This window comes from Leptodactylus fuscus, unplaced genomic scaffold, assembly GCF_031893055.1.
Source record: "Leptodactylus fuscus isolate aLepFus1 unplaced genomic scaffold, aLepFus1.hap2 HAP2_SCAFFOLD_171, whole genome shotgun sequence".
NCBI classification, from domain to species: domain Eukaryota; kingdom Metazoa; phylum Chordata; class Amphibia; order Anura; family Leptodactylidae; genus Leptodactylus; species Leptodactylus fuscus.
In genome coordinates this window covers 63,435-82,380 of record NW_027440193.1, presented here as the reverse complement: position 1 = coordinate 82,380, position 18,946 = coordinate 63,435, and the positions used below count along the sequence as shown (strand labels likewise).

The 18,946-nt window shown below is 57.8% G+C and overlaps 1 protein-coding gene across 1 annotated transcript in view; it reads left to right on the top strand.

Moving 5' to 3' along the window:
• LOC142187291 (voltage-dependent T-type calcium channel subunit alpha-1G-like) overlaps positions 1–18,946 on the top strand; it is a gene marked incomplete at its 3' end in the record, with an annotated part of 83,154 nt that overhangs the window by 18,686 nt on the left and 45,522 nt on the right. Inside the window, exons 4-5 of the mRNA XM_075261516.1 lie at positions 11,636–11,795; positions 18,461–18,752. Of these exons, the coding sequence (XP_075117617.1) occupies positions 11,636–11,795; positions 18,461–18,752 (452 nt within the window). The remainder of the gene's footprint in view (positions 1–11,635; positions 11,796–18,460; positions 18,753–18,946) is intronic.

The window sequence follows — 18,946 nt, the reverse complement described above, 5'->3', positions numbered from 1 at the left end:
TAAAGGAATATTCAGATATGTTCTACATGGAAAAAGAAAATCTGACTCTAGTGCTGCAGCCGTCTGTGGATGGGTCTGACTCTAGTGCCGCAGCCGTCTGTGGATGGGTCTGACTCTAGTGTAGCGGCTGTCTGTGGATGGGTCTGACTCTAGTGCAGCAGCCGTCTGTGGATGGGTCTGACTCTAGTGTAGCGGCTGTCTGTGGATGGGTCTGACTCTAGTGCAGCAGCCGTCTGTGGATGGGTCTGACTCTAGTGCCGCAGCCGTCTGTGGATGGGTCTGACTCTAGTGCCGCAGCCGTCTGTGGATGGGTCTGACTCTAGTGCAGCAGCCGTCTGTGGATGGGTCTGACTCTAGTGCAGCAGCCGTCTGTGGATGGGTCTGACTCTAGTGCCGCAGCCGTCTGTGGATGGGTCTGACTCTAGTGCAGCAGCCGTCTGTGGATGGGTCTGACTCTAGTGCCGCAGCCGTCTGTGGATGGGTCTGACTCTAGTGAAGCAGCCGTCTGTGGATGGGTCTGACTCTAGTGCCGCAGCCGTCTGTGGATGGGTCTGACTCTAGTGCTGCAGCTGTCTGTGGATGGGTCTGACTCTAGTGCAGCAGCCGTCTGTGGATGGGTCTGACTCTAGTGCCGCAGCTGTCTGTGGATGGGTCTGACTCTCGTGCCGCAGCCGTCTGTGGATGGGTCTAACTCTAGTGCAGCAGCCGTCTGTGGATGGGTCTGACTCTAGTGCAGCAGCCGTCTGTGGATGGGTCTGACTCTAGTGCAGCAGCCGTCTGTGGATGGGTCTGACTCTAGTGCCGCAGCTGTCTGCGGATGGGTCTGACTCTGGTGCAGCAGCTGTCTGTGGATGGGTCTGACTCTAGTGCAGCAGCTGTCTGCGGATGGGTCTGACTCTAGTGCAGCAGCCGTCTGTGGATGGGTCTGACTCTAGTGCCGCAGCCGTCTGTGGATGGGTCTGACTCTAGTGCAGCAGCTGTCTGTGGATGGGTCTGACTCTAGTGCCGCAGCCGTCTGTGGATGGGTCTGACTCTAGTGCCGCAGCCGTCTGTGGATGGGTCTGACTCTAGTGCCGCAGCCGTCTCTGGATGGGTCTGACTCTAGTGCCGCAGCCGTCTGTGGATGGGTCTGACTCTTGTGCCGCAGCCGTCTCTGGATGGGTCTGACTCTAGTGCAGCAGCCGTCTGTGGATGGGTCTGACTCTAGTGCAGCAGCCGTCTGTGGATGGGTCTGACTCTCGTGCCGCAGCCGTCTGTGGATGGGTCTGACTCTAGTGCAGCAGCTGTCTGTGGATGGGTCTGACTCTAGTGCAGCAGCCGTCTGTGGATGGGTCTGACTCTAGTGCAGCAGCCGTCTGTGGATGGGTCTGACTCTAGTGCCGCAGCCGTCTCTGGATGGGTCTGACTCTAGTGCCGCAGCCGTCTGTGGATGGGTCTGACTCTAGTGTAGCGGCCGTCTGCGGATGGGTCTGACTCTTGTGCCGCAGCCGTCTCTGGATGGGTCTGACTCTAGTGCCGCAGCCGTCTGTGGATGGGTCTGACTCTAGTGCAGCAGCCGTCTGTGGATGGGTCTGACTCTAGTGCCGCAGCCGTCTGTGGATGGGTCTGACTCTAGTGATGCAGCCGTCTGTGGATGGGTCTGACTCTAGTGCTGCAGCCGTCTGTGGATGGGTCTGACTCTAGTGCAGCAGCTGTCTGTGGATGGGTCTGACTCTAGTGCAGCAGCCGTCTGTGGATGGGTCTGACTCTAGTGCCGCAGCCATCTCTGGATGGGTCTGACTCTAGTGCCGCAGCCGTCTGTGGATGGGTCTGACTCTAGTGTAGCGGCCGTCTGCGGATGGGTCTGACTCTTGTGCCGCAGCCGTCTCTGGATGGGTCTGACTCTAGTGCCGCAGCCGTCTGTGGATGGGTCTGACTCTAGTGCAGCAGCCGTCTGTGGATGGGTCTGACTCTAGTGCCGCAGCCGTCTGTGGATGGGTCTGACTCTAGTGATGCAGCCGTCTGTGGATGGGTCTGACTCTAGTGCCGCAGCCGTCTGTGGATGGGTCTGACTCTAGTGCTGCAGCTGTCTGTGGATGGGTCTGACTCTAGTGCAGCAGCCGTCTGTGGATGGGTCTGACTCTAGTGCCGCAGCTGTCTGTGGATGAGTCTGACTCTAGTGCCACAGCCGTCTGTGGATGGGTCTGACTCTAGTGCCGCAGCCGTCTGTGGATGGGTCTGACTCTAGTGCAGCAGCCGTCTGTGGATGGGTCTGACTCTAGTGCAGCAGCCGTCTGTGGATGGGTCTGACTCTAGTGCAGCAGCCGTCTGTGGATGGGTCTGACTCTAGTGCCGCAGCTGTCTGCGGATGGGTCTGACTCTGGTGCAGCAGCTGTCTGTGGATGGGTCTGACTCTAGTGCAGCAGCTGTCTGCGGATGGGTCTGACTCTAGTGCAGCAGCCGTCTTTGGATGGGTCTGACTCTAGTGCCGCAGCCGTCTGTGGATGGGTCTGACTCTAGTGCAGCAGCTGTCTGTGGATGGGTCTGACTCTAGTGCCGCAGCCGTCTGTGGATGGGTCTGACTCTAGTGCCGCAGCCGTCTGTGGATGGGTCTGACTCTAGTGCCGCAGCCGTCTCTGGATGGGTCTGACTCTAGTGCCGCAGCCGTCTGTGGATGGGTCTGTCTCTAGTGTAGCAGCCGTCTGTGGATGGGTCTGACTCTAGTGTAGCGGCCGTCTGCGGATGGGTCTGACTCTTGTGCCGCAGCCGTCTCTGGATGGGTCTGACTCTAGTGCAACAGCCGTCTATGGATGGGTCTGACTCTAGTGCAGCAGCTGTCTGTGGATGGGTCTGACTCTAGTGCAGCAGCCGTCTGTGGATGGGTCTGACTCTAGTGCCGCAGCCGTCTCTGGATGGGTCTGACTCTAGTGCCGCAGCCGTCTGTGGATGGGTCTGACTCTAGTGTAGCGGCCGTCTGCGGATGGGTCTGACTCTTGTGCCGCAGCCGTCTCTGGATGGGTCTGACTCTAGTGCCGCAGCCGTCTGTGGATGGGTCTGACTCTAGTGCAGCAGCCGTCTGTGGATGGGTCTGACTCTAGTGCCGCAGCCGTCTGTGGATGGGTCTGACTCTAGTGAAGCAGCCGTCTGTGGATGGGTCTGACTCTAGTGCCGCAGCCGTCTGTGGATGGGTCTGACTCTAGTGCTGCAGCTGTCTGTGGATGGGTCTGACTCTAGTGCAGCAGCCGTCTGTGGATGGGTCTGACTCTAGTGCCGCAGCTGTCTGTGGATGGGTCTGACTCTAGTGCCGCAGCCGTCTGTGGATGGGTCTGACTCTAGTGCAGCAGCCGTCTGTGGATGGGTCTGACTCTAGTGCCGCAGCCGTCTGTGGATGGGTCTGACTCTAGTGTAGCGGCCGTCTGCGGATGGGTCTGACTCTAGTGCCGCAGCTGTCTGTGGATGGGTCTGACTCTAGTGCAGCAGCCGTCTCTGGATGGGTCTGACTCTAGTGCCGCAGCCGTCTGTGGATGGGTCTGACTCTAGTGTAGCGGCCGTCTGCGGATGGGTCTGACTCTTGTGCCGCAGCCGTCTCTGGATGGGTCTGACTCTAGTGCCGCAGCCGTCTGTGGATGGGTCTGACTCTAGTGCAGCAGCCGTCTGTGGATGGGTCTGACTCTAGTGCCGCAGCCGTCTGTGGATGGGTCTGACTCTAGTGAAGCAGCCGTCTGTGGATGGGTCTGACTCTAGTGCCGCAGCTGTCTGTGGATGGGTCTGACTCTAGTGCTGCAGCTGTCTGTGGATGGGTCTGACTCTAGTGCAGCAGCCGTCTGTGGATGGGTCTGACTCTAGTGCCGCAGCTGTCTGTGGATGGGTCTGACTCTAGTGCCGCAGCCGTCTGTGGATGGGTCTGACACTAGTGCAGCAGCCGTCTGTGGATGGGTCTGACTCTAGTGCCGCAGCCGTCTGTGAATGGGTCTGACTCTAGTGTAGCGGCCGTCTGCGGATGGGTCTGACTCTAGTGCCGCAGCTGTCTGTGGATGGGTCTGACTCTAGTGCAGCAGCCGTCTGTGGATGGGTCTAACTCTAGTGCCGCAGCCGTCTGTGGATGGGTCTGACTCTAGTGCCGCAGCTGTCTGTGGATGGGTCTGAATCTAGTGCAGCAGCTGTCTGTGGATGGGTCTGACTCTAGTGCCGCAGCTGTCTGCGGATGGGTCTGACTCTAGTGCCGCAGCCGTCTGTGGATGGGTCTGACTCTAGTGCAGCAGCCGTCTGTGGATGGGTCTGACTCTAGTGCCGCAGCCGTCTGTGGATGGGTCTGACTCTAGTGCAGCAGCCGTCTCTGGATGGGTCTGACTCTAGTGCCGCAGCCGTCTGTGGATGGGTCTGACTCTAGTGCCGCAGCCGTCTGTGGATGGGTCTGACTCTAGTGCAGCAGCCGTCTGTGGATGGGTCTGACTCTAGTGCAGCAGCCGTCTGTGGATGGGTCTGACTCTAGTGTAGCGGCCGTCTGTGGATGGGTCTGACTTTAGTGCAGCAGCTGTCTGTGGATGGGTCTGACTCTAGTGCCGCAGCTGTCTGTGGATGGGTCTGACTCTAGTGCCGCAGCTGTCTGTGGATGGGTCTGACTCTAGTGCCGAAGCCGTCTGTGGATGGGTCTGACTCTAGTGCCGCAGCCGTCTGTGGATGGGTCTGACTCTAGTGTAGCGGCCGTCTGCGGATGGGTCTGACTCTTGTGCCGCAGCCGTCTCTGGATGGGTCTGACTCTAGTGCCGCAGCCGTCTGTGGATGGGTCTGACTCTAGTGAAGCAGCCGTCTGTGGATGGGTCTGACTCTAGTGCCGCAGCCGTCTGTGGATGGGTCTGACTCTAGTGAAGCAGCCGTCTGTGGATGGGTCTGACTCTAGTGCCGCAGCCGTCTGTGGATGGGTCTGACTCTAGTGCTGCAGCTGTCTGTGGATGGGTCTGACTCTAGTGCAGCAGCCGTCTGTGGATGGGTCTGACTCTAGTGCCGCAGCTGTCTGTGGATGGGTCTGACTCTAGTGCCGCAGCCGTCTGTGGATGGGTCTGACTCTAGTGCAGCAGCCGTCTGTGGATGGGTCTGACTCTAGTGCCGCAGCCGTCTGTGAATGGGTCTGACTCTAGTGTAGCGGCCGTCTGCGGATGGGTCTGACTCTAGTGCCGCAGCTGTCTGTGGATGGGTCTGACTCTAGTGCAGCAGCCGTCTGTGGATGGGTCTAACTCTAGTGCCGCAGCCGTCTGTGGATGGGTCTGACTCTAGTGCCGCAGCTGTCTGTGGATGGGTCTGAATCTAGTGCAGCAGCTGTCTGTGGATGGGTCTGACTCTAGTGCCGCAGCTGTCTGCGGATGGGTCTGACTCTAGTGCCGCAGCCGTCTGTGGATGGGTCTGACTCTAGTGCAGCAGCCGTCTGTGGATGGGTCTGACTCTAGTGCAGCAGCCGTCTGTGGATGGGTCTGACTCTAGTGCCGCAGCTGTCTGTGGATGGGTCTGACTCTAGTGCAGCAGCCGTCTCTGGATGGGTCTGACTCTAGTGCCGCAGCCGTCTGTGGATGGGTCTGACTCTAGTGCCGCAGCCGTCTGTGGATGGGTCTGACTCTAGTGCAGCAGCCGTCTGTGGATGGGTCTGACTCTAGTGCAGCAGCCGTCTGTGGATGGGTCTGACTCTAGTGTAGCGGCCGTCTGTGGATGGGTCTGACTCTAGTGCAGCAGCTGTCTGTGGATGGGTCTGACTCTAGTGCCGCAGCTGTCTGTGGATGGGTCTGACTCTAGTGCAGCAGCTGTCTGTGCATGGGTCTGACTCTAGTGCCGAAGCCGTCTGTGGATGGGTCTGACTCTAGTGCCGCAGCCGTCTGTGGATGGCTCTGACTCTAGTGTAGCGGCCGTCTGTGGATGGGTCTGACTCTAGTGTAGCGGCCGTCTGTGGATGGGTCTGACTCTAGTGCCGCAGCTGTCTGCGGATGGGTCTGACTCTAGTGCCGCAGCTGTCTGTGGATGGGTCTGACTCTAGTGCCGCAGCCGTCTCTGGATGGGTCTGACTCTAGTGCCGCAGCCGTCTGTGGATGGGTCTGACTCTAGTGCAGCAGCCGTCTGTGGATGGGTCTGACTCTAGTGCAGCAGCCGTCTGTGGATGGGTCTGACTCTAGTGCCGCAGCTGTCTGTGGATGGGTCTGACTCTAGTGCCGCAGCCGTCTCTGGATGGGTCTGACTCTAGTGCCGCAGCTGTCTGTGGATGGGTCTGACTCTAGTGCAGCAGCTGTCTGCGGATGGGTCTGACTCTAGTGCCGCAGCTGTCTGCGGATGGGTCTGACTCTAGTGCCGCAGCCGTCTGTGGATGGGTCTGACTCTAGTGCCGCAGCCGTCTGTGGATGGGTCTGACTCTAGTGCAGCAGCCGTCTGTGGATGGGTCTGACTCTAGTGCCGCAGCCGTCTGTGGATGGGTCTGACTCTAGTGCCGCAGCCGTCTGTGGATGGGTCTGACTCTAGTGCAGCAGCCGTCTCTGGATGGGTCTGACTCTAGTGCAGCAGCTGTCTGTGGATGGGTCTGACTCTAGTGCCGCAGCCGTCTGTGGATGGGTCTGACTCTAGTGCCGCAGCCGTCTGTGGATGGGTCTGACTCTAGTGCAGCAGCTGTCTGTGGATGGGTCTGACTCTAGTGCCGCAGCTGTCTGTGGATGGGTCTGACTCTAGTGCCGCAGCCGTCTGTGGATGGGTCTGACTCTAGTGCCGCAGCTGTCTGTGGATGGGTCTGACTCTAGTGCAGCAGCTGTCTGTGGATGGGTCTGACTCTAGTGCCGCAGCCGTCTGTGGATGGGTCTGACTCTAGTGCCGCAGCTGTCTGTGGATGGGTCTGACTCTAGTGCAGCAGCCGTCTGTGGATGGGTCTGACTCTAGTGCCGCAGCTGTCTGTGGATGGGTCTGACTCTAGTGCCGCAGCCGTCTGTGGATGGGTCTGACTCTAGTGCAGCAGCCGTCTGTGGATGGGTCTGACTCTAGTGCTGCAGCTGTCTGTGGATGGGTCTGACTCTAGTGCAGCAGCCGTCTGTGGATGGGTCTGACTCTAGTGCCGCAGCTGTCTGTGGATGGGTCTGACTCTAGTGCCGCAGCCGTCTGTGGATGGGTCTGACTCTAGTGCAGCAGCCGTCTGTGGATGGGTCTGACTCTAGTGCCGCAGCCGTCTGTGAATGGGTCTGACTCTAGTGTAGCGGCCGTCTGCGGATGGGTCTGACTCTAGTGCCGCAGCTGTCTGTGGATGGGTCTGACTCTAGTGCAGCAGCCGTCTGTGGATGGGTCTAACTCTAGTGCCGCAGCCGTCTGTGGATGGGTCTGACTCTAGTGCCGCAGCTGTCTGTGGATGGGTCTGAATCTAGTGCAGCAGCTGTCTGTGGATGGGTCTGACTCTAGTGCCGCAGCTGTCTGCGGATGGGTCTGACTCTAGTGCCGCAGCCGTCTGTGGATGGGTCTGACTCTAGTGCAGCAGCCGTCTGTGGATGGGTCTGACTCTAGTGCAGCAGCCGTCTGTGGATGGGTCTGACTCTAGTGCCGCAGCCGTCTGTGGATGGGTCTGACTCTAGTGCAGCAGCCGTCTCTGGATGGGTCTGACTCTAGTGCCGCAGCCGTCTGTGGATGGGTCTGACTCTAGTGCCGCAGCCGTCTGTGGATGGGTCTGACTCTAGTGCAGCAGCCGTCTGTGGATGGGTCTGACTCTAGTGCAGCAGCCGTCTGTGGATGGGTCTGACTCTAGTGTAGCGGCCGTCTGTGGATGGGTCTGACTCTAGTGCAGCAGCTGTCTGTGGATGGGTCTGACTCTAGTGCCGCAGCTGTCTGCGGATGGGTCTGACTCTAGTGAAGCAGCCGTCTCTGGATGGGTCTGACTCTAGTGCCGCAGCCGTCTGTGGATGGGTCTGACTCTAGTGCAGCAGCCGTCTGTGGATGGGTCCGACTCTAGTGCAGCAGCCGTCTGTGGATGGGTCTGACTCTAGTGCCGCAGCTGTCTGTGGATGGGTCTGACTCTAGTGCCGCAGCCGTCTCTGGATGGGTCTGACTCTAGTGCCGCAGCTGTCTGTGGATGGGTCTGACTCTAGTGCAGCAGCCGTCTGTGGATGGGTCTGACTCTAGTGCCGCAGCCGTCTGTGGATGGGTCTGACTCTAGTGCCGCAGCCGTCTGTGGATGGGTCTGACTCTAGTGCAGCAGCCGTCTCTGGATGGGTCTGACTCTAGTGCAGCAGCTGTCTGTGGATGGGTCTGACTCTAGTGCCGCAGCCGTCTGTGGATGGGTCTGACTCTAGTGCCGCAGCCGTCTGTGGATGGGTCTGACTCTAGTGCAGCAGCTGTCTGTGGATGGGTCTGACTCTAGTGCCGCAGCTGTCTGTGGATGGGTCTGACTCTAGTGCCGCAGCCGTCTGTGGATGGGTCTGACTCTAGTGCCGCAGCTGTCTGTGGATGGGTCTGACTCTAGTGCAGCAGCTGTCTGTGGATGGGTCTGACTCTAGTGCCGCAGCCGTCTGTGGATGGGTCTGACTCTAGTGCCGCAGCTGTCTGTGGATGGGTCTGACTCTAGTGCAGCAGCCGTCTGTGGATGGGTCTGACTCTAGTGCCGCAGCTGTCTGTGGATGGGTCTGACTCTAGTGCCGCAGCCGTCTGTGGATGGGTCTGACTCTAGTGCAGCAGCCGTCTGTGGATGGGTCTGACTCTAGTGCTGCAGCTGTCTGTGGATGGGTCTGACTCTAGTGCAGCAGCCGTCTGTGGATGGGTCTGACTCTAGTGCCGCAGCTGTCTGTGGATGGGTCTGACTCTAGTGCCGCAGCCGTCTGTGGATGGGTCTGACTCTAGTGCAGCAGCCGTCTGTGGATGGGTCTGACTCTAGTGCCGCAGCCGTCTGTGAATGGGTCTGACTCTAGTGTAGCGGCCGTCTGCGGATGGGTCTGACTCTAGTGCCGCAGCTGTCTGTGGATGGGTCTGACTCTAGTGCAGCAGCCGTCTGTGGATGGGTCTAACTCTAGTGCCGCAGCCGTCTGTGGATGGGTCTGACTCTAGTGCCGCAGCTGTCTGTGGATGGGTCTGAATCTAGTGCAGCAGCTGTCTGTGGATGGGTCTGACTCTAGTGCCGCAGCTGTCTGCGGATGGGTCTGACTCTAGTGCCGCAGCCGTCTGTGGATGGGTCTGACTCTAGTGCAGCAGCCGTCTGTGGATGGGTCTGACTCTAGTGCAGCAGCCGTCTGTGGATGGGTCTGACTCTAGTGCCGCAGCCGTCTGTGGATGGGTCTGACTCTAGTGCAGCAGCCGTCTCTGGATGGGTCTGACTCTAGTGCCGCAGCCGTCTGTGGATGGGTCTGACTCTAGTGCCGCAGCCGTCTGTGGATGGGTCTGACTCTAGTGCAGCAGCCGTCTGTGGATGGGTCTGACTCTAGTGCAGCAGCCGTCTGTGGATGGGTCTGACTCTAGTGTAGCGGCCGTCTGTGGATGGGTCTGACTCTAGTGCAGCAGCTGTCTGTGGATGGGTCTGACTCTAGTGCCGCAGCTGTCTGTGGATGGGTCTGACTCTAGTGCCGAAGCCGTCTGTGGATGGGTCTGACTCTAGTGCCGCAGCCGTCTGTGGATGGGTCTGACTCTAGTGTAGCGGCCGTCTGTGGATGGGTCTGACTCTAGTGTAGCGGCCGTCTGTGGATTGGTCTGACTCTAGTGCCGCAGCTGTCTGCGGATGGGTCTGACTCTAGTGAAGCAGCCGTCTCTGGATGGGTCTGACTCTAGTGCCGCAGCCGTCTGTGGATGGGTCTGACTCTAGTGCAGCAGCCGTCTGTGGATGGGTCTGACTCTAGTGCAGCAGCCGTCTGTGGATGGGTCTGACTCTAGTGCCGCAGCTGTCTGTGGATGGGTCTGACTCTAGTGCCGCAGCCGTCTGTGGATGGGTCTGACTCTAGTGCCGCAGCCATCTGTGGATGGGTCTGACTCTAGTGCAGCAGCTGTCTGTGGATGGGTCTGACTCTAGTGCCGCAGCCGTCTGTGGATGGGTCTGACTCTAGTGCCGCAGCCGTCTGTGGATGGGTCTGACTCTAGTGCCGCAGCTGTCTGTGGATGGGTCTGACTCTAGTGCAGCAGCTGTCTGTGGATGGGTCTGACTCTAGTGCCGCAGCCGTCTGTGGATGGGTCTGACTCTAGTGCCGCAGCTGTCTGTGGATGGGTCTGACTCTAGTGCAGCAGCCGTCTGTGGATGGGTCTGACTCTAGTGCCGAAGCCGTCTGTGGATGGGTCTGACTCTAGTGCCGCAGCCGTCTGTGGATGGGTCTGACTCTAGTGTAGCGGCCTTCTGTGGATGGGTCTGACTCTAGTGCAGCAGCTGTCTGTGGATGGGTCTGACTCTAGTGCCGCAGCCGTCTCTGGATGGGTCTGACTCTAGTGCCGCAGCTGTCTGTGGATGGGTCTGACTCTAGTGCTGCAGCAGACGTCTGTGGATGGGTCTGACTCTAGTGCCGCAGCCGTCTGTGGATGGGTCTGACTCTAGTGCCGCAGCCGTCTCTGGATGGGTCTGACTCTAGTGCCGCAGCTGTCTGTGGATGGGTCTGACTCTAGTGCCGCAGCCGTCTGTGGATGGGTCTGACTCTAGTGCAGCAGCCGTCTGTGGATGGGTCTGACTCTAGTGCAGCAGCCGTCTGTGGATGGGTCTGACTCTAGTGCCGCAGCCGTCTGTGGATGGGTCTGACTCTAGTGCCGCAGCTGTCTGCGGATGGGTCTGACTCTAGTGCCGCAGCTGTCTGTGGATGGGTCTGACTCTAGTGCCGCAGCTGTCTTCGGATGGGTCTGACTCTAGTGCCGCAGCCGTCTGTGGATGGGTCTGACTCTAGTGCCGCAGCCGTCTGTGGATGGGTCTGACTCTAGTGCAGCAGCCGTCTGTGGATGGGTCTGACTCTAGTGCCGCAGCCGTCTGTGGATGGGTCTGACTCTAGTGCCGCAGCCGTCTGTGGATGGGTCTGACTCTAGTGCCGCAGCTGTCTATGGATGGGTCTGACTCTAGTGCCGCAGCCGTCTATGGATGGGTCTGACTCTAGTGAAGCAGCCGTCTGTGGATGGGTCTGACTCTAGTGCCGCAGCCGTCTGTGGATGGGTCTGACTCTAGTGCTGCAGCTGTCTGTGGATGGGTCTGACTCTAGTGCCGCAGCCGTTTGTGGATGGGTCTGACTCTAGTGCCGCAGCCGTCTGTGGATGGGTCTGACTCTAGTGCTGCAGCTGTCTGCGGATGGGTCTGACTCTAGTGCTGCAGCCGTCTGTGGATGGGTCTGACTCTAGTGCCGCAGCCGTCTGTGGATGGGTCTGACTCTAGTGCCGCAGCCGTCTGTGGATGGGTCTGACTCTAGTGCCGCAGCCGTCTGTGGATGGATCTGAGTTTTACAGGAGATGTTCTGTCTTTATTTCCAGACAGTGGCTCTAGGTTTTCTAGAAGACCAGGCATTGATCTATAAGGTGTGACCTTACACAAGTTTGCACAAGAGTGAGTTTTCCTTTTCCTGTTCAGGAGAACTTATTTGCATATTCCTTTCCCAGAATTCCTAGTAGATTGTATATGGCCTGCTTGGGCGATGCCCGTCTGACCTCTGACCTGCCTTGTTATTGATGATATAAGTGATGGTGTCTGCCTTGATGTTTGCAGGTATGCGGATCCTGGTCACGTTGCTGCTGGATACCCTTCCGATGTTGGGCAATGTTCTCCTGCTCTGCTTCTTTGTCTTCTTCATATTTGGCATAGTCGGAGTTCAGCTCTGGGCCGGTCTGCTCAGAAACCGCTGCTTCCTCCCTGAGAACTTCAGTCTGTAAGTTGGGAATGTGGTTATTAGAAGACGTCAAAGACACGAGGAAATATTGTAGGAAAGGCTTTTATTTCCAGTTGGCCGAATAGTGAACAATCTTTTCATGTTTTTCTTCTTTATTTTTCATAATTTTTTGTTTTTCCAGGACGTTCTGTTCTAGAAGTCACTAGAAGTGTCCGTGTTACTGTGTTACCTGTCTACAGCTACAGTCAGGAGTAATAGTCAGAGAGTCAGGGCTGAGGATTGTGAGAGCGACTATACATCACTAGTAGGGTGTGCGGGACTGCCATCACATGTATAACATACGACATATCACACCACATATCATAAACACAGAGACATATCACATGACATATCTTATGTATAACATACGACATATCACACCACATATCATAAACACAGAGACATATCACATGACATATCATAGACCTATTATAGACATATCACACGACATATCACATGACATATCTCATGTATAACATACGACATATCACACGACATATCATAAACACAGAGACATATCACATGACATATCATAGACCTATTATAGACGTATCACACGACATATCATATGTATAACATACGACATATCATAAACATATAGACATATCACACGACATATCATACCACATATCACATGTATAACATAGACATATCACACGACATATCATAAACACATAGACATATCACATGACATATCTTATGTATAACATATGACATATCATAAACACATAGACATATCACACGACATATCATAAACACATAGACATATCACATGACATATCACATGTATAACATACGGCATATCATAAACATATAGACATATCACACGACATATCATACCACATATCACATGTATAACATAGACATATCACACGACATATCATAAACACATAGACATATCACATGACATATCACATGTATAACATAACACATATCATAAACATATAGACATATCACACAACATATCATACCACATATGCCACATATCAAACCACATATCACATATATAACATAGACATATCACATGACATATCATAGACGTATTATAGACGTATCCCATGGCATATCATATGTATAACATAGACATATCATACCGCATATCATATACATATAGACATATCACACGACATATCATACCACATATCACATGTATAACAGACATATCATACCACATATCATATCACATGTATAACATAGACATATCACACAACATTTCATAGACATATTATAGACGTATCACATGACATATCACATGTATAACATACGACATATCACTCAACATATCATAAACATATAGACATATTACATGACATATCATAGACCCATTATAGACGTATCACACGACATATCACATGTATAACATAGACATTTCATACCACATATCATATCACATGTATAACATAGACATAACATACGACATATCATAAACACATAGACATATCACATGACATATCATACCACATATGCCACATATCAAACCACATATCACATATATAACATTGATGTATTACATGACATATCATAGACGTATTATAGACATATCCCACGGCATATCACATATATCACATGACATATCATATCACATATCACATGTATAACATAGACCTATCATACCACATATCATATCACATGTATAACCTAGACATATCACACGACATTTCATAGACATATTATAGACGTATCACATGACATATCACATGTATAACATAGACATATCATATCACATATCACACAACATATCATACTTACATCATACCACATATCACACGACATATCACTTGGCATATCATAGACCTATCATATGACATATCACATGCATATCATAGTCATATCATACAATATATCATAGACATACCATACACATATCATAGATATATAACTTGACATACCACATGTATATCATAAACGTATCAGACATATCATACAACATCTAATACACATATCATAGACATATCATACAACATATAATACACACATCATAGACATATCATACAACATCTAATACACATATCATAGACATATCACACGATGTATTCTGCATTCTAGCATTCCGTGTATCTTGCATTAATAGGACTGACCTCAGCAGAGACTTCAGAGTGAATGTCAGTTTAGCTGGGAGAGTAATGAGTTATATCCATGCAGTGACTCTGTGGACGGACTACATGTCCCAGCATTCATCTGCCTGCTCTCACTTTCTGTGTCCCCTCCCTTCTCCACTCTCCAATCACAAGTAATAAATCCCTCCCACAGCCCAGGTCACATGATGCTGCATCATACTGTTTGCTGGCTGCACTGCATACAGGGAGGAGCACTGAACTTGTACAAAACCATCACAGCGGAGGTCACTGACCTGAAAACAAATCAGATCTATATAGGATGTGTCTTGTACTGATGTGTCCTGGTATTTGGACCATATTGTTAAAACTGGATAAGCCCTTTAACTCCGGAACACATCATGTGACCTAAACATCAGCCCCGCCCCTTGTCACGTCAGCTAATATTATACAGAATCGGTACAGAAACATGGCGGGTTCTGTTATTAGTCCGGAGGTGAAGGTTCATGGAAGAGACGTGTAATTAGGCTGAAGGAGGTGAAAAGAATCCGACTCCCCCGCCCTCTGTCCCCAGGGTCCTCCCCCACCCCCTGTCCCTGGGGTCCTCCCCCACCCCCTGTCCCTGGGGTCCTCCCCTCCTATTGTCCCCGGGGTCCTCCCCCACCCCCTGTCCCTGGGGTCCTCCCCTCCTATTGTCCCCGGGGTCCTCCCCCACCCCCTGTCCCTGGTGTCCTCCCCTGCCCCTGGTGTCCCCCCCCCCCATCCCTGGGATCCTCCCCCACCCCCTGTTCCTGCGGTCCGCCCCCTGTCCCTGGTGTCCTCCCCCGCCCCCTGTCCCTGGTGTCCTCTCCTGTCCCTGGTGTCCCCCCCCCCATCCCTGGGATCCTCCCCCACCCCCTGTTCCTGCGGTCCGCCCCCTGTCCCTGGTGTCCTCCCCCACCCCCTGTCCCTGGGGTCCTCCCCTCCTATTGTCCCCGGGGTCCTCCCCCACCCCCTGTCCCTGGTGTCCTCCCCTGCCCCTGGGATCCTCCCCCACCCCCTGTCCCTGGTGTCCTCTCCTGTCCCTGGTGTCCTCTCCTGTCCCTGGTGTCCTCTCCTGTCCCTGGTGTCCTCTCCTGTCCCTGGTGTCCTCCCCTGCCCCTGGGATCCTCCCCCACCCCCTGTTCCTGCGGTCCGCCCCCTGTCCCTGGTGTCCTCCCCCACCCCCTGTCCCTGGTGTCCTCCCCTGCCCCTGGGATCCTCCCCCACCCCCTGTTCCTGCGGTCCGCCCCCTGTCCCTGGTGTCCTCCCCCGCCCCCTGTCCCTGGTGTCCTCTCCTGTCCCTGGTGTCCCCCCCCCCATCCCTGGGATCCTCCCCCACCCCCTGTTCCTGCGGTCCGCCCCCTGTCCCTGGTGTTCTCCCCCACCCCCTGTCCCTGGGGTCCTCCCCTCCTATTGTCCCCGGGGTCCTCCCCCACCCCCTGTCCCTGGTGTCCTCCCCTGCCCCTGGGATCCTCCCCCACCCCCTGTCCCTGGTGTCCTCTCCTGTCCCTGGTGTCCTCTCCTGTCCCTGGTGTCCTCCCCTGCCCCTGGGATCCTCCCCCACCCCCTGTTCGTGCGGTCCGCCCCCTGTCCCTGGTGTCCTCCCCCACCCCCTGTCCCTGGGGTCCTCCCCTCCTATTGTCCCCGGGGTCCTCCCCCACCCCCTGTCCCTGGGGTCCTCCCCTCCTATTGTCCCCGGGGTCCTCCCCCACCCCCTGTCCCTGGTGTCCTCCCCTGCCCCTGGTGTCCTCCCCCGCCCCCTGTCCCTGGTGTCCTCTCCTGTCCCTGGTGTCCCCCCCCCCATCCCTGGGATCCTCCCCCACCCCCTGTTCCTGCGGTCCGCCCCCTGTCCCTGGTGTCCTCCCCCACCCCCTGTCCCTGGGGTCCTCCCCTCCTATTGTCCCCGGGGTCCTCCCCCACCCCCTGTCCCTGGTGTCCTCTCCTGTCCCTGGTGTCCTCCCCTGCCCCTGGGATCCTCCCCCACCCCCTGTCCCTGGTGTCCTCTCCTGTCCCTGGTGTCCTCTCCTGTCCCTGGTGTCCTCTCCTGTCCCTGGTGTCCTCCCCCACCCCCTGTCCCTGGTGTCCTCTCCTGTCCCTGGTGTCCTCCCCCGCCCCCTGTCCCTGGTGTCCTCTCCTGTCCCTGGTGTCCTCTCCTGTCCCTGGTGTCCTCCCCTGCCCCTGGGATCCTCCCCCACCCCCTGTCCCTGGTGTCCTCTCCTGTCCCTGGTGTCCTCTCCTGTCCCTGGGATCCTCCCCCACCCCCTGTTCCTGCGGTCCGCCCCCTGTCCCTGGTGTCCTCCCCCACCCCCTGTCCCTGGTGTCCTCCCCTGCCCCTGGGATCCTCCCCCACCCCCTGTCCCTGGTGTCCTCTCCTGTCCCTGGTGTCCTCTCCTGTCCCTGGTGTCCTCCCCTGCCCCTGGGATCCTCCCCCACCCCCTGTCCCTGGTGTCCTCTCCTGTCCCTGGTGTCCTCCCCTGCCCCTGGGATCCTCCCCCACCCCCTGTCCCTGGTGTCCTCTCCTGTCCCTGGTGTCCTCTCCTGTCCCTGGTGTCCTCCCCTGCCCCTGGGATCCTCCCCCACCCCCTGTCCCTGGTGTCCTCTCCTGTCCCTGGTGTCCTCCCCTGCCCCTGGGATCCTCCCCCACCCCCTGTCCCTGGTGTCCTCTCCTGTCCCTGGTGTCCTCTCCTGTCCCTGGTGTCCTCTCCTGTCCCTGGTGTCCTCCCCTGCCCCTGGGATCCTCCCCCACCCCCTGTCCCTGGTGTCCTCTCCTGTCCCTGGTGTCCTCCCCCGCCCCCTGTCCCTGGTGTCCTCTCCTGTCCCTGGTGTCCTCCCCCGCCCCCTGTCCCTGGTGTCCTCTCCTGTCCCTGGTGTCCTCCCCTGCCCCTGGGATCCTCCCCCACCCCCTGTCCCTGGTGTCCTCTCCTGTCCCTGGTGTCCTCTCCTGTCCCTGGGATCCTCCCCCACCCCCTGTTCCTGCGGTCCGCCCCCTGTCCCTGGTGTCCTCCCCCACCCCCTGTCCCTGGTGTCCTCCCCTGCCCCTGGGATCCTCCCCCACCCCCTGTCCCTGGTGTCCTCTCCTGTCCCTGGTGTCCTCCCCTGCCCCTGGGATCCTCCCCCACCCCCTGTCCCTGGTGTCCTCTCCTGTCCCTGGTGTCCTCCCCCGCCCCCTGTCCCTGGTGTCCTCTCCTGTCCCTGGTGTCCTCCCCTGCCCCTGGGATCCTCCCCCACCCCCTGTCCCTGGTGTCCTCTCCTGTCCCTGGTGTCCTCTCCTGTCCCTGGGATCCTCCCCCACCCCCTGTTCCTGCGGTCCGCCCCCTGTCCCTGGTGTCCTCCCCCACCCCCTGTCCCTGGTGTCCTCCCCTGCCCCTGGGATCCTCCCCCACCCCCTGTCCCTGGTGTCCTCTCCTGTCCCTGGTGTCCTCCCCTGCCCCTGGTGTCCTCTCCTGTCCCTGGGATCCTCCCCCACCCCCTGTTCCTGCGGTCCGCCCCCTGTCCCTGGTGTCCTCCCCTGCCCCTGGGATCCTCCCCCACCCCCTGTTCCTGCGGTCCGCCCCCTGTCCCTGGTGTCCTCTCCTGTCCCTGGTGTCCTCTCCTGTCCCTGGTGTCCTCCCCTGCCCCTGGGATCCTCCCCCACCCCCTGTTCCTGCGGTCCGCCCCCTGTCCCTGGTGTCCTCTCCTGTCCCTGGTGTCCTCCCCTGCCCCTGGGATCCTCCCCCACCCCCTGTCCCTGGTGTCCTCTCCTGTCCCTGGTGTCCTCTCCTGTCCCTGGGATCCTCCCCCACCCCCTGTCCCTGGTGTCCTCTCCTGTCCCTGGTGTCCTCCCCCACCCCCTGTCCCTGGGGTCCTCCCCTCCTATTGTCCCCGGGGTCCTCCCCCACCCCCTGTCCCTGGTGTCCTCTCCTGTCCCTGGTGTCCTCCCCTGCCCCTGGGATCCTCCCCCACCCCCTGTCCCTGGTGTCCTCTCCTGTCCCTGGTGTCCTCTCCTGTCCCTGGTGTCCTCTCCTGTCCCTGGTGTCCTCTCCTGTCCCTGGTGTCCTCTCCTGTCCCTGGTGTCCTCTCCTGTCCCTGGTGTCCTCCCCTGCCCCTGGGATCCTCCCCCACCCCCTGTCCCTGGTGTCCTCTCCTGCCCCTGGTGTCCTCTCCTGTCCCTGGGATCCTCCCCCACCCCCTGTTCCTGCGGTCCGCCCCCTGTCCCTGGTGTCCTCCCCCACCCCCTGTCCCTGGTGTCCTCCCCTGCCCCTGGGATCCTCCCCCACCCCCTGTCCCTGGTGTCCTCTCCTGTCCCTGGTGTCCTCCCCTGCCCCTGGGATCCTCCCCCACCCCCTGTTCCTGCGGTCCGCCCCCTGTCCCTGGTGTCCTCTCCTGTCCCTGGTGTCCCCCCCCCCCCCCATCCCTGGTGTCCTCCCAGCACGGTCCAGTCCAATGTAACACGTGTAGATGAAATAACCAGTAAAACAGGCCTGAGCCGCTGGTGTCCGTTTATTTCTCTTCCTCGTATATCGCCATCCGCACGTTGTTGCTGTCCCATATAGGACTGTACGTTCCCTCTCAGTCCCTTTCAGTGACCCGTCTGCCTTCTGTCTCCCACAGTCCTGTCTCCCTGGAATTAGAGCGTTACTATCAGACCGAGAACGAAGACGAGAATCCGTTTATCTGTTCCCAAGCCAAAGAGAACGGCATGCGGTATTGTCGCAACGTCCCGACACGCAGAGAGGACGGCCTGGAGTGCGCCCTGGACTATAACTTCTATAATAACACCAGCAATACTTCTTGTGTCAACTGGAATCAGTATTACACCAACTGCTCGGCCGGGGAACACAACCCCTTTAAGGGTGCTATCAACTTCGATAATATCGGCTACGCCTGGATCGCCATATTTCAGGTGCGTGACTCGCGCTCATCCCTCAGAACTGTACGAATATCCAAACATCTCATCATCTATAATGTCCTATAATGGGGGGCCACCCCTGGTGATCCAGTATAGAGCCATAGGGGAACGGCACCGCAGGATGCAAGCTTGTTATCAGGGGGCCCTCGCTGGTGTCACCTGGGTGATGGGAATGGTATATATCAGGG